General features: G+C 39.0%; 2 protein-coding genes across 2 annotated transcripts; one reads left to right on the top strand and one right to left on the bottom strand.

Moving 5' to 3' along the window:
- Window positions 1–961: 961 nt before the first annotated feature.
- LOC111265461 (proteasome subunit alpha type-1-like) lies at window positions 962–4,841 on the bottom strand. Its single transcript, XM_022842176.2, has 6 exons — window positions 4,687–4,841; window positions 2,760–2,853; window positions 2,498–2,629; window positions 2,036–2,160; window positions 1,549–1,739; window positions 962–1,396 (listed from the first exon to the last, which is right to left on the bottom strand). Exons 2-6 carry the CDS (start codon window positions 2,851–2,853, stop codon window positions 1,150–1,152), a joined length of 789 nt encoding a protein of 262 aa, XP_022697911.1. The 5' UTR covers window positions 4,687–4,841; the 3' UTR covers window positions 962–1,149.
- Window positions 4,842–5,135: 294 nt separating this feature from the next.
- Window positions 5,136–12,170, top strand: LOC111265455 (nonsense-mediated mRNA decay factor SMG8). Its single transcript, XM_086970505.1, has 9 exons — window positions 5,136–5,154; window positions 5,523–5,582; window positions 7,602–7,696; window positions 7,779–7,967; window positions 8,242–8,331; window positions 9,000–9,501; window positions 9,998–10,303; window positions 10,489–10,691; window positions 11,148–12,170. The coding sequence occupies exons 2-9, from the start codon at window positions 5,529–5,531 to the stop codon at window positions 11,512–11,514; spliced, it is 1,806 nt and encodes a 601-aa protein (XP_086826631.1). The 5' UTR covers window positions 5,136–5,154; window positions 5,523–5,528; the 3' UTR covers window positions 11,515–12,170.
- Window positions 12,171–14,896: the final 2,726 nt, after the last annotated feature.

Here is a 14,896-nt window from a genome sequence, read left to right as displayed (position 1 = left end):
CTGCCCCATCTCCCAAAATACGGGCCCGGTTTCAGATAAGCCGAGGTCAAAAATAATTTGCAAACTTAAGCCTCGTTCTCTTCTGAGGTCTCAGTCCTATTCGTGGCAGAAGAAGCTATTTTTTGTGCGGACAAATTGGTATTCTGTTTCCTAGTATCCTCCCTAGAAAGTCTGCCACGCTGAGTAGTTCACAGGCTCTTATGCAGTAAACTTTTAAACTTGTAATTGTGATTCACTCGGCATATTAGTGAATTGTCACCATCGATGACACACCATCGATGATTTCACACTTGCTTTTAACAATTAAGACTTATCTTTGACACTTTCAATTAACAAAGAAGATAAACATACCATTGAGGTGGTAAATAAGCATTTATAACCTTTCATTATTATGTAATAGCCAAAACAAAGGTTCGTAGAAGCAGGAAAAAGAAATAGGTTGGCTAATTCTAACGCGACGATGATGACCTGTTGACGGCTTATGGCCGCTGTCCTTTGCGGCGCATAACTATTGTTCTATTTGATGGCAATCGTATGTATTGCGAAACTTTTTTGACCGCCTTGAGCTGCTTTGAAAAATATACCATCTTTGTTTAGAGGAGAAATAACTGCAGTTCTGCTAGGATCATAAACGACTTCGTAAGTGTGTCGTTCTACTAAGGCTGCTGCTATCAAGAATAGATGTGTGGTTAGAATCAAATCTCCTCCGTTTCAACTTAAGACCTAGCTTTTAAATCAATAGATCATACGATTACTCTAATTCAACTGTTCTAAATAATTAGCAAGTGGAGGACTAGCCATCGCCGCCTCAACTGTCGATGACTGAACATAGCCCCTTTCATTTCTCTACCTTTAGAACTGGAAGATTCGTGTGGTCACTTGAAATAATAAGTTGCCTTTACTTAGTACTCACTACAAACTATGCGAGTGAATATCTGCCACCTATGCAATAAAATTCGTGTTTTTTCAGTTTTCATTATCAAGAATTTATTTCAAAAGCCCCATGCTGCTGCAAGTGCAACAGAATTTCCAGGGTTGCCACTTTTGACGAACCTCGATTCATATAATATTATCTTAGCAAACAAATTAATTTCGTTCGGTTGTTGTTGTTGATGATGATGATGATGACAATGGCGACATCGTCATTGCCTAGGCCTGCTCCATCTGTTCTTCGGCTTCTTCAGCTCCACGATCTCGCACACCTCCTCCCCGAGTTCGTTCTTCGCCAGCGATTAAGCCAAGGAATTGATTGCAGGCGTCGTCTTCGTAGATCGTGAAATCCCGATCCTTTCCTACAATAGCAATGGACACGTTCTTCGTGCCTAATTCGACATCGTTCGGTAGGCAGTCCCGCAATGCTCGCAAACCATGCTTCATCAGATCCTCTAGTGAGCACCTGAAAGCAGCACATATCAATCAAGACAAGCGTTTGTTGGTAACAATCGAGTCGCTGCAATAGCAGTGTTTGTTGACTTCTTACGTTAGCATAGTCATTCACTTGGCGACAAATGACGTACGTATAGCCTTGCTCATACATAACTGACTTACGTTTTAAACTGATCTAAATGTTTCTCAAGATACGTTCTAGCAGACTGGCTCCGAGCTCCAATGGCCATTGCTTTGCAATCGTAGAAGTTGGCTGACGGACATGTTTGGTAGATATGTGGGCCGTTCTCATCCCATCCAGCCATAAGCAGGCCTACACCGTATGGCCGTCGATCGTAGCGCTGTGTGCACACCTACAAAAAATAAATGTGTAGTCACGCAAGGATTATTATCATAAAATCGTGGTTAGAATGCAGTTCCATAGTGGAGCTAAAACAAGCCCGTTATTACTCTATGAAATAAATTGTCGCATATGTCTAAGCAATTTTTAGACTATCAAACAGAATCCGAATTTCTACCTAGTATTTCTTTACTTTTGTTCGTAAAATAAAACAAATAATATTCTTTTCATGAAATGAAACTTTCCCCCACTAATACCTTTCGCCAACAGCTCTATCTGTAGCGTTTTTCGAGTATTTGGTTCAGTTACCTGCATCTTATTGCCCATTCTAGTGGCTAGCCGAGAAATCGGCAAAGCGCACTCATGAGCGAAACGGTTGTTTAGGCATTCGTTCCGGAGATATTTAGAGAGAATGCGAGCGTCAGCTGTTAAACCTGGAAAAATAAAAGAGAAAGGCAAAAATTATATTCTCCATTGCCTGCTCCTAGGTAACCTTACCACTAAAATCTCGCAGTCTATCCCTCAGGGAAGGGCCAGACACGCACACACATCAAATTCGAAGTTAACGAGTAGTTTCAGTAAGCAAAATAGGAATGAAATTATCCGAATTGAATGAATCCTTCAAATACGTTCACCGTGTAGCAGCATGCTGAATGAACTGTGTATTCTGCCGCAAAATGCTCATCTTAACAAAACAACTTTGCTATCATACAGACACAAGTCACATATACCAGATTTGTACATATAAATCCATAATATCGTAATATCTACCAGCAAGTGAAACACCAATATGCCGATCGATAGGTATGATCTTTTTCTGATGAGCGGACAGTTCTGACGAAGCCCTTTTTAAGGCAAGTAGGATCGCGTAGTCTGCGTTCTTTAAACCGATCGTCGCCGAACCTGCATTCAAAGCATAATTGTAATATATTACTTAGCGAATGTAAATAATAACTACTATTTGCAATAATGACCGAACGTTCATTGCATGTAAGTCGATGTTTAAAATGCCATGACCTTTTTTGCTACAAACCTTGCTTGACGGCCTCCATTGCATACTCCACCTGGTGCAGGCGGCCTTGTGGGCTCCACACAGTTACATCATTGTCATACTGATTTCGGTACATCTGCGAAGCGAGAGTAATCAAATAAACAGTCACAGGGTAGCAAATAATAAAACAAAAACACGTTTTATATATATATGAAAATATACACGGTCTCTGTATATATATTTTCTCCTAACAGAAATCTCGCAAAAATCATGTTAGAAGGAGGTATTCTGTCAACACACATCTGTTGCCTAGCACGTATTTATCTATTAGTATTCTCTACGAATTTCTCATGTGATGTGGCTGTCCGATAGGCACATATTTGTGCAGTAAAAAAGTCGAGATTCCGGCAGATTTCGAAATAACTTTGCGCCGTAAACAACAAAAAAAAAAGGAAATTTAAATAAAATGCACGGCTTAAAAAATAAATCTTCATGTATCTGGAGTATTTTCGGGTTAGCTTTTACGTGAATAACGAGTTTCGCTCCTATCTGGACCCATCTGAAAAATTCTACAAAACTGAGAACTTGTATGTACGTACCGAGCATCTCGAATTGGTTTTTTTTGAAGCTTGATTTATAGAAAGAAAGCTATGGAGGCAACGACACGCCTGAGAATAGTCTCAGAGAAAAAGGAAATAGGCTACTGTAGAACGAACCAACATAAAAATTAAGTATGTCTTGGAGCGCTAAATAAACTACATTTTAAAAAGAAAATTTTCCCTATTTTATAGCACGCAAGTGATTATAATGCTCCGTACTATGGCTTTTAGGAAATGGTTAAAAGTGCTTGAACGGCATCAGCGTTTTTCTATTACTTATTTGCTAGTTTCTCTTGCCTAATATTTACAAGACACAGAAAGTTAAAACAAGTTTCACCTTGAGATGGCGTGATAAAATGAGTGACTTAACAAGGAAAAAGTACCACAGGGAGGTTCTGATAGCAATGGGGGTACGGAAAAGGCAATATCATTGTACGGGACAGCTGTTGAGGGGGGTTTCAAGATAATGAAAACAGGATAGTGGAAGCTTTAGTCAGAGAACCTAAACAATCGTAGCGAGATGAAGAAGGACTGAGTAATAAAATCAAAATGTTAATCTAGAATAATGGATAAATGAAGCAGGAACATGACAACGTGACTCGAACAATGCAACGTAGACTTTATTTGGACCGGCAGTGATCTCCAGAAGCGTACTGAGAAAACAGCAATATAATAAGGACAAGTGCTACAACAAAAGTAATGGAGACAGCGCAACAGAAAGTGGTGCAACAAGTCTGATATCACAATTTGAATTTACGCCGAGTTTCTGGACGAATTGGCGGGAAAAATCGTCTTGACTAGGCAGTGCGGAGTATGTACGAGAACGGGGCAAATGAGTCCATGAGGCTCGCTGCTTCTACCTATGAACTTCGAGCATGGGTCCATACTGCACATATGTAGTGCTGCTCATTATTAAACAGATCGAGTGGTTGTGTCCATTTCATTCATTTCGACATCCATACGTATTACTATCGCAGTGGTTGTTAGCTAAAAAGTAAGTTCGAATAAACATTCTAACCAGCTGATTTTTATGCCACTATAGTCGAGACATTTGTAAGAACTCAGCGTCATGATTTTAACTAGAGCAGATTTACGGAAAAACTTAAGCAAACACACCTAAATGAACGGTTACCCTGGTAAGAAAGGGGCTAAATAATGACATAAACAGAACTGATTCAACAAGAGATTTAGTTATTTCCTTTGTAGATCTCAGATATAGGTACACATAAACTTAAATTCAGGGACCGGCTCAGCTTGTCACCTGCCATGTTATCACACACATTGAGCAAGTGTTGCGCGTTTTTCATATATCTATATAGAAAGTTCAGACACGACACCGGACAAGCCAGGTTTATTACTATCAAACTCACCTTTCTTTCGATCTTTTTTTTGCACACGCGAAGATACCGGTGTATAGAATCGCTTCAAGTAAAGTGCCGATTCACCGCTTTCACCTGCAGTTTTTGGAAAAATCAAAATAAACACTAGCATAAAAAATCAACCGCGTCATCATTTAGGTGCAATCCTTCGAAAATTCGCGAAATTAATGTATTCAGCACGAATTGTTTTCCTCATGATATTTATATTCCTGTTAAGATGATTAATGAGAAATCAAAGCTTCAACGGTCAATATTTTCATGTGAATGCTTATAACATGGATTAAAAACGCAGCGCGTCTGCTATCACAAGATGGCGACTCCCATAAGGAGACGGTTTTTGCAAACTTCGGTGAATACAACTACCTGTGATTTTCGGAAGTCATTCTGGTGAGTATTATATTTGTTATTTTCTGAGACTTTTACAAGAGGTGACCTGGAGCATGTCGAAGCGTGGTTTTCGTAACTGTCGCTAACTAAGCCATTTTGCGTATTTTGTAGAGTCCACTATTATATATTGAGTTCCTTTTCTGTGCTATAACAACTCCAATTCTATCTAGACATCAATTCTAAGGGAGTTAATGATAGCTGAATAAAGTAAATTGTTTATTATTTTATTGCAAAGATTGTATAAACAGAAAAATAAGTTCTCTTATGCAATCGCTTTTGTATTCCCTTAGAATTAATTAATAGTACAAGATATTAAAAACTACAATTTACCTTTTATTCTTTTTATTATAATTACCTCTATGTCTATATATATATAACTATAATTGTTCGACGATCTCTATTTTGTAAATGAACGTTAACGCACAGGTTTGGATTTTCAGAGTCAGATGGAATTCGACGAAACAACTGTTAAATCCTTATTGCAGCACCCTGATGAAGAGGTATTTTCAATATAAATGTATGAATTTGTTAGGTTTAAACGCTTCCTGTGTATTAATGGTTTTCTCTTCAAGAATCTAACTCACTATTTTGGCGTCGAATTGCGCTCAGGGAGCGTGTGAAATTGAAAAAAATAATAATAATTAAGTGAACGAGAGTGATGTGCGTGAGCATTTCTTTTTGTCACGGAATTACGTAAATGAATTTACAGGTCTAATGTTAGCCAGTTGAACGATTACATTTTCCCTTTAGTAACAGCCTCTTTACCTGGCCATAATTCAACGCTAAAAAGTGTGTGAAAGTTGCGATAACTTTAGAAGCAAGGTTGCAGTAGGTTGTTTCGATGTTCAAATGGCAGTGTACAGCCAATTTAATAATTTAGGGTATAACATAAAAATAGCACTTTTTATTTGTACATATGGAACTTCCTGACGCAGATGTATATATGTAATGATACGATATAAGCTTGAACTTTTAAAATTTCAAGACTGGTATGCGCAATCGGAGAAATCGTCCAAGGCAGTCCTGCAGCGCATGATGCAACATGGTACCTGAAACGTATTATATCATATCTCGTTCAGGTGCACCTAGCCTACAACAAATGAAAACCGGCTACGATGTGATGAAAACCATGCATTGCAAAGCTTGTAACTATGTGTTAGTACGCCTTGTTCGGCCCTTTTTAAGATTCATTACCCATAGCTTCTGTATTTTAAAAGTCAAGATCGATCTACGCCATTTTTATTATGTACTGATGGACTTTGAACAAACAGAAGTGATTGGAAGCTTGAGTCTGGATCTCAAATCTTTACAGATAGCTGTATATCATTTAGAAGGTACATGTTTAACAATGAACGGTGCAGCCTCACGGCGCACTTTGAAAAGAAAAATTGAATTTGTTTTGTCCATAGAGTCACACGATGCAATTGTATTTTTCTAAATACAAATAAACTATTCTTTCTTGGCAACCTTGAAGTATGTCATATCACCTCAAATACTTTGAAACGAATTGGATATGAGTCATTTTAGGGCTTGATTTGATTCTGTCGTATGGCTACTCATGTAGCCAGGACAGCCTCTTTGAGTTGCCCTTGAATGCTGAGCTTCCGTTTGCTCAAACACGGCTTGCCACGTAGGTTTTCAGTCACGATTAGATGGAAACTTCTCGATTGACGATCCAAAAATGTAATGTCAGTTTCTCTGAACCATTATTTTACAATATTAACGGCGTAAACGGATGCAAGACTTGTTGGTGAATATAAGCACGACCCGTTTTTTGTAACTGTAGGATCTGGGAGAGCAGTACGATGCAGCAGGCTTTATCTTATCCACTGAAAGTATTTGGGCGTCTTGCTGCATTTCACAGCACTATTGAGCCTCCGGAAATGTTCTTATTCGGTCGTAATAATAGCTTTGAAAGAGGCCGAAACCGCTTAAACTAATTTTCTTTTCATCTCAGAATATTACCTGAGCCAATAGTTTGATATGGTTCATCCATTATCGAGCACACTGCGGTTGGGCATCCTAGTGCCTGTTAATAGAAAATAAGTTTACTTCGATTTTTCCAAACTTTGAGTAAAAAGCGTTTTTGATTCCACGCCAAGTTGTGTATATAAGGAGGTGAAAATTGGTGAGTCTTTTTATCTGAGCTTAAGAGACGTCACCGTTGGTGGTTTCACGAAGGCGAGTATGCCATTGTTGCCGTTTTGAGAATTTCCCTTACCCTTTTACTATAATATTGTACCGTGATGGTTGCCAGCATTTTGCTAACAAGCTGTTTCCTTAGCAACACTTCGAATGCACGCTTTGCAGCTTGCGCGCTAAACCCAGAAACTTAAGGTCAATCTAGAAATTTCTTCTTGAAACGTCAATTCTGGCCAACTGTTTGAATTTAGGGTGTTCTAAAGCTTTTATTCTATGATGTCCCTATTTTAGCATTGTAACGTTGCGAATAGGCGAACCGATTGTGTTTATGGCTGAAATACATTGAATAGACTGTCATTTCCATTTTTGTGGTACAGGTGTGCGTGGTAACCTGCATAGGGAAGGCTCGCATTGATGGTTCGTGCTCTAACCTTGCCAGTGATTCTAGGTTCTACTACGACATCGCCAACCGGTTAGTTTTTGCATGGCTTGAGAAACGACACCATGGCATTGTTACCACTGTTTAACTAAAAAATTCTTAATATACATTACAGGACCATTTACCTTTCATGTGAACTTTCAATTAAAGCGATGCCATTCCTTCACGTGAGCCATGTGCTGGTTTTTATATCCGATAGTAGTCAACTTGACGTTCAATACCTGCAATGGTTTCGCCGGTTGGATGCTGTCCGTCTCAAGAACAAAGATCAGCTTCAAAAGAAATTCGATCGTCCTTCCGGCAGGTAAGATGGAATCTTATAAGAAACCATGACGTCCATATAAATTTGTAACAAGTATCATAATGATAGCTTTTGTTGATAACTCTACACATGTAATTATGTTTAAGCAAGTTTTTGGCAGGATCTTAGTACTTGGACGTGATGATAAAAAAGTATTGATAAAAACAGCTCCCAAACCAAGCATACTGAAATTAAGGGTGATCTAGCGAGCGAGGTATATTATAGTTTTTAGATAAAACATCACCAAATGCATCTAATGATGCCGACTGAATTACAGATACTGCTCACCTAGAGCCCTCTTCGTACTTAGAAAACCACTGGAAGATGCCAAAGGTTTCGAATTTAACATGGAGGACCTCATTTACAGGTTCGTACTACACTCATACTGCAAAACAGATGTAATATAGATTTAACAATAGCATACATTGTTGTCTTATAGGTTATACATGTTCTAACGTTTTTGGAAGTTGTAAATCTCCTCTGTTCCATCTCTGCCTCTTCAAATGATTTTCTGTTCTACCACTGATAACAAGGTCATATTAAGTCCCAGTGTAAAAACGTTGAAAATTAGAAAAATAATCAAATAAAATTTTCATGAAAGCTGACACGATAACTCTTTTAATTAAAAATCTTCATGGCTTTGAGCCTCTATGACTCTTATTCTGTAATTATTGTTATCATATATTATAAGCGCAAAGATATCGTTAAATAATGGCTCTAATATTCTTTAGATGTAACCAAATCAAAGTCATAGATATATGCACTTTGCAGATACAATGAGCCGCCTTCATTTTCAGTTTACAACACTGCTTGCTTTTTTCCATGTCTGTATCTCAAAAGGCATTTAGCACACTGGAATAATTTATTTGGCGATTCTGCTCTATTTTGTATGTCAGGCTTCTGGTTGACGATCTTTAGCAAGTGGCATCAATTTTAGGCGACCAGTGATGTGTGTCAATAACCCATAATGCAAAAAGACCACTAGGCTGAATTATCATTTCCTATCTTCTGTTGTTTATTGTTATTTATAATCAGAACGCTTCGACGCAGTAGGATAGTCACAAATAATTGCGGCAATTCGCTATTTGCCGTACCCATGAGCCGCACCTTTGTGCATGTTGGTCATGAGCACTGTATGGAGTTCATCGAAGGGCATACGCGACTGGCTTTTAAGCAAGGCTTCAACGACAATGTGGGACGAAACGCCGGCGTGGCGTACTTCCGGCTTGCTCAGCTCCACCGCTGGGTTGATGTATTTGAAAAAATGGTCCATTTTTTCCGCAACGTGAATGAGATTGACATTGATGCAAAGTTCAGCGAAGTACGATGTTCGAAGGCGTATCCAGTTGCTTTACAGGCATACCATGACAACCTACCGCCATACTACGATGAATTTGTACATCAGGCGAAAGTTGCCTACGCATTAAAGGTATTTCGTGCAAAGGCGAAGGGACCCACTGTTCAGCGTCTGGCGGAAGAGCTGCGCAGGGAATGTGAGGAGTTTTGGAAAAGCGGACACGAGACCTGTAAGGAAAAAGTGAGTCTGCGTTTATTCTCAGCTATTATAATAATTTTGTCTTCTTTATTGCTTTTGTCTACACCTCCTGAAAATTCAATTTCCAGAATAGTAGCTGCTTGTTCTTTAAAAATGTAGAGCATGATGAAAATTAAAAGGACCTTCTGTGTCTTTATAAAAAGTGACTGTCTTTACATTATCGAATTAGTACTAGTGAACAATTGAGTAGAACGAAATTCAAATTCTATTTCAAAGAAGTTTTTGTACAAAATGGTTCTCCCGTGAAGTGAGCTTGCTTGTCGGCAGCACCTCCAGTACCATGATTATAGTCAAATAGATGCTGGATGTTTGATACTATACAAAACTTACGGTAAGGCGGAATTTAGTAGAACTGGAATCTGAGTCAAGATCCGTTTCAGTTTTCCCTAAATTTCCCTAGAAAACATTTCCCTAAATGTAATAATCGTAATTGTTGTAATTTTACTTTTCTACTATAATTTTATGCAACTTTGAACAGAGTTTGACAGGACACGGATGTGGAAAGCCTATTCATGCAACTGGAGAACATCTCGCGCGCGTTCAGTTTCTCTCGGTGTGCAACTGTGGCCGTTCGCGGCACGTTCGAATGGATCCTTTTTCCTTGATCCATGCCAATTTCAGCTTTTATGAACGGCCCGATTGTTGCGCAGACCTTACACCTGTGATTTTTGCTTCAAAAGACGATTCAGAGGCTGATATGACTTGCAGCGAGACGCCTATTCCGCCAAAATTCCCATCGTGGAGCTGCGTCTGTTTAGGTCCATCCTCAAGATATTCACACAAGGTGAGCCACATTTTGAGAAATGATTGGGGCCTAAAGCTAGTCAATTTTTCTATATATTTTGTCAACAATTATACCAGTTAATGGTTTTTTTTTTCAATTATGGGTTACCGAATGGTGTGTTGTAGTTCCTATCAGCAATAAACTATACATTCGTTCAAGCTTATTCATAGGCAGTTTTATTTCAGGTGGGTATTACTGACCAACAAGGGTTTTTCTCTGGTAGCAACTTCTTACTGCCTTGGGATGTCAAGCTTGATTTTCCTCGTCTACTTAGCTCGGGTGACTCACGGAAAAGTAGTACACGAAGTACAAAAATTTTCATAGGATTGGAGTACGAATGCCCCAAAGGTGATCGCTTTATGCTGTCTGCGCCCGACACCATGCTTAGGTTTGTGTTGATAAATTACAAGCTTCTCTAAATACGATTTCTTACATGACTTATATCACGTTTATATTAATAGACAGATGAATGTATGGAAAGCATGAAATCCATTGACCTCTTTTAGGGTAAGCGTACTTGTTAATGGCCTTTACGGATATGATAAGTAATCATTAGGTTCATAAAAATTACAACCATTCTATAGGGGAAGACTGAGCCAGCTATCATTGCAGCAGTATGCAGGTTGATGTAAGAAATACTAACCATGTCGAATTTAAAAGCATATAAACTAGAGAAGCCTGGTTCAGGCCTTTCATTGCAACCAATGCTGTTGGCAACATTTCTTTGGTAGTTTTATTAACCACACTTCCTGTAAGTAAAAACATAATAATTCCAACACTTACAAGTATCTGCATGTACGTACATCGCACCCTGCTTAAGATACCGTGTAATAATTTCTTTCAGATCATCATCTTGCGGCTTGGTCAAGGAGACCGCTAGCAAGATCGTGGGATCAGCGATGCCGTTGTACTTTCCATGCCCTTGCGCACTGAAGGCGCATGCGCAGCTTATGCGGTTACACGTGGTTACTCCGAAGTTAGCCGTTGATGTGACTGTTCAGCCGAGGGTTCAACCGGCCCCGTCGAGCCCTGTCTTTTACCCCCTTGAAGCAATCACTCTCACTCAAAGCTCGTATTGGGTGATTCGCCTACCATACGTATACAAGAATAAAGGTGTTGTGTATCGGCCACCAGATGGTACCCCATGGGGTGTGGAATCGGCCAGACTTCTCGGAGGTACGTTTAGCGTTGCTACCGGGAGACCGTCGTGAGCGCGGCTCGGAGTAGACGATGATGAAAATAACTTCGATATGTGACATCTTAGCCGATAAAGAGCGATGCTCATTAGCGTCGATCTGAAGGCAATCTAATAAGATGTTTGTCCTTAATGACTTGGAGCCGTCCTACTGCGTGGCTAAGCAGTATAGACATGCGCATCACTACAATTTGCTGTTTCAGTCAGCAAATTTCCAGTGAACGGTACGGTCAAGATCTAGCACAGTACCAAACAAACCACAAGCACGCAATGCATCCCTAAAAGACAGGCGGAGAATGTCGTTGTTAATATAAAACCTTAGCGATTAAAGCTGGCAAAGCGTTAGTAAGACTGACTCAGCTTCTTGGCCCCGTGGTAAAAGCCTTTTAACATCCGAAGCAGTTTTTTTGTTTGACGATACTGCGGTCGATTGAAATGACATTTAGTGGGTGCATTGGGCGCATATTATATGTACAAAATTATTTTGTTCTCCGGGCCTTTACAGTCAAGACAATGTAAAGAAATCGGTATCTTTTAAAGATGAGTACGTCTCTAGAAAATGAAAAAAAGCTGTATCTTTTTTTATTTCTGAACTGGATTCAAATATGTTGGGTTTAAGTAATTCATCTGAAAACGACGTCACAATAAACGATGTGTATGCTAATGAAATAATTAGCAGTAATGTTTGCTATTGGCATGAAATCCCCTATTAAATATGCGAACATGAAGCGGAAGGATAAAGCAGGGTGTTAGATGTAGGCCAACAAGCACTGATACAAATAATACATGAATGTCAAGGTTCTCCCATTACTTCTTCCGCGCAAAACCCGTCAACAACTCTTAAGCATTACTATTAGTACTGTTTTTATTGTAGATGAAGCCAAACTATCTGTACAAAGAAGTTAGCGTAATTGTTGAAATGCACTATTTGAAATACGTTCAAATAGAGCGAACTTTAAGAACACTCACAATGCAGCCGTTTTCTAAATTAAATTTTATACTGCTCAGTTTATCCTCCCCTTGATATTACTTCAAAGACCAGTTCTCTAACAGACCTTGATATGCTGAGTTCCCGGTACTTTTTTTAGCGCGTCGTCTCAACCATATAACAACATAACCGCCAGGCAAGGTAGAGCCTTTTGCTGAAGTTCTTGTAATATGATTTTTTAGACGTGTAAAACACGTAGCAATGATGAGCTACTCGTGATATCAGAGTGTCAGCTGGTTCAGGATAAGCCTAAATTCACCACCTGTTTCTAAACATATTTATAATACGATTCTATCGACTTCTTTTCAACAAGTTTTGGGCAGGCCTTCAGATTATTGACGAGGATTAGCACTGATCTTAGGTGCTTAGATGCTTATAGTGGTTTAACTGTTCCGCACTTTTATACTCAATGTGCAACGATTATATTCAATATGTCGTTCTAAAAGCATTTATAGAACTTAATACTTTATTTTTGTCCTTTTTCTGCTATGTACCGTAAGGCATTCCGGCATCTCCAAATAGTCGAATTTTACTACCTTTTTACATTAATAGATAGAAAATGAATAAGTCATGTCATTAGTAAAAAGCGTTTTGGCATATATATGGGGCAGTAAATTGGATTCGACAACTCGTTTAGCGAGGCTGGAAAATCTAGGAAGCAGAGGTGCAATATAGGGTGCTTAAGAAGTTCCCAGCAAATTTAATATTTCTCTTTGTGGATCCGTAAACAGGCCGGTAGACCGTCCAGCGATAAATACAATAGCGTTTGCTATTATATTATTCCAAACCGTCGTTTGGAAAAGCGTTTGTTTTTCATGAAAAGTGCTTCAGAGAAAAATAATTTAACTGTAGAACTAAGGATTCCATTACAGGGACACTCCATGAACGACTATGGCTCATTTTTGCCTGAACCGCTATGTAAATAAACAAAATGATCGCCTCTCGACTCAAAGAACACTATAAAATAAGTGTTGAATAACCACTTAGGGTCACTACTTGTTGTCGCTTGTAGAGCAAAGATGTCGCTGCTTTTTTTTTTTACTGGAAGTGACAGTAGAACAGCAACAATAGCCGATGGCGATATGGGGCAACCATACAGAGTAGGAAACTCTGCGTAAAATCATGCTCCTAGGCCGACATACGTCGCTACACTGCAGTGACGTGACGTGGCTGCCCAGGTCGTATGATTTGCTGGTGGTCCATGAAAACAATCCACGGTTTTTAATCTAAAGTAAAAATCAAACATTAATCACGATGTCAAGTCACATAATTTTTCTTTATTTACACACTATTTACATGATATCTATATCTCAATCCACGCTTGTTGAGTTACACCTCGTTGAATAGAGCTAATCAATTGGAGATTAACAGTAAGCATCTACTATATTGTAATAATCGTGTCATTATAAATGCGCCATGGCGTTAACTTCTATTCTCATCGCCATCACAACACACACCCACACATGTGCTTATTGTTACAAGCAACATCGACTTCAGGCTCGGCGTCATTATTACGTAACAGCCGTCGTTGTGATCACACACCAGTCCCCGATCCCCAATTGTTAATATTGTTATTCTTATTACATGTTGCATGCTAAATACAATATATCGTCGCCGTCCTCTCCATTATATCATTCTTTTTCCTCACCGAGTGATTCTCATTCGCAAAATAAAATAGCATCTAACCCATCATCCTCGCCTCTTATGTTGGGCTTGACGTGTACCACATCCATCTAACATTTCGAAAATGAAGGAACAATACCAACGACCTTCTGTGATACTTACTATTGGTATATCACCGCATCCGCTCCTTCCTAACCAATCTATTTAATCTAACTCTCACTCAATTTAATTCAGTTACAATAATGTCCTTTGTTCGCCATCGATTTGCTGGGTCTTTTTCGTCCTATAATTGAATAACTTTGGCCTTCATCACCGTCAATAATCAGCATGGTCATCGATCATTTTGCTTTTCGGTTATGCGTTATAGTATGTATCATGTATTTTATTTTCATAATCATATAACACAAGATGCTTTCGAGAACCAATCACTGCGTGTTAGGTGTGGTGGTCAAGACTGATCAACAAACCACTTATCAAGTCGATTGTGATACACCAGAAGCGCCTCATATTGGATAACAGGTGAAATGGCGAGTTGACCCCGCGCGTTATCTGACCAAATATACGTTAAGGAAACATTTTATCCCATTAGGACTGCAGATTTGACTTCGTTGTGACACACCCGTATGGCAGGGTGATAAAGCCTTATAGTGCGGGGCCACTGAAGTATGCTGTGTACTTCAGCTACTACTACGTAACATAAAAAATTACTTCCCTCATGAAATTGCTGTAATAACGGCGAAATGAATTTGTCCTTGCATAGTTACTTACCATCATACATCGAAAATAA

This window comes from Varroa jacobsoni, unplaced genomic scaffold (assembly GCF_002532875.2).
Source record: "Varroa jacobsoni isolate VJ856 unplaced genomic scaffold, vjacob_1.0 scaffold_974, whole genome shotgun sequence".
Taxonomy (NCBI): Eukaryota; Metazoa; Arthropoda; class Arachnida; order Mesostigmata; family Varroidae; genus Varroa; species Varroa jacobsoni.
This window is presented reverse-complemented; position numbering and strand designations above follow the sequence as displayed.

Excerpts from the sequence above, each read along its gene's own strand:
- LOC111265461 (XM_022842176.2), bottom strand. The coding sequence starts at position 2,853 with ATGTACCGAAATCAGTATGACAATGATGTAACTGTGTGGAGCCCACAA. Across the intron at positions 1,740-2,035 it reads GAATGGGCAATAAGATGCAG|GTGTGCACACAGCGCTACGA; the intron begins GTAACTGAACCA and ends TATTTTTTGTAG. Across the intron at positions 1,397-1,548 it reads CATTTAGATCAGTTTAAAAC|GTGCTCACTAGAGGATCTGA; the intron begins GTAAGTCAGTTA and ends TGCTGCTTTCAG.
- LOC111265455 (XM_086970505.1), top strand. The coding sequence starts at position 5,529 with ATGGAATTCGACGAAACAACTGTTAAATCCTTATTGCAGCACCCTGAT. Across the intron at positions 7,968-8,241 it reads TTCGATCGTCCTTCCGGCAG|ATACTGCTCACCTAGAGCCC; the intron begins GTAAGATGGAAT and ends ACTGAATTACAG. Across the intron at positions 10,692-11,147 it reads GCGCCCGACACCATGCTTAG|ATCATCATCTTGCGGCTTGG; the intron begins GTTTGTGTTGAT and ends AATTTCTTTCAG.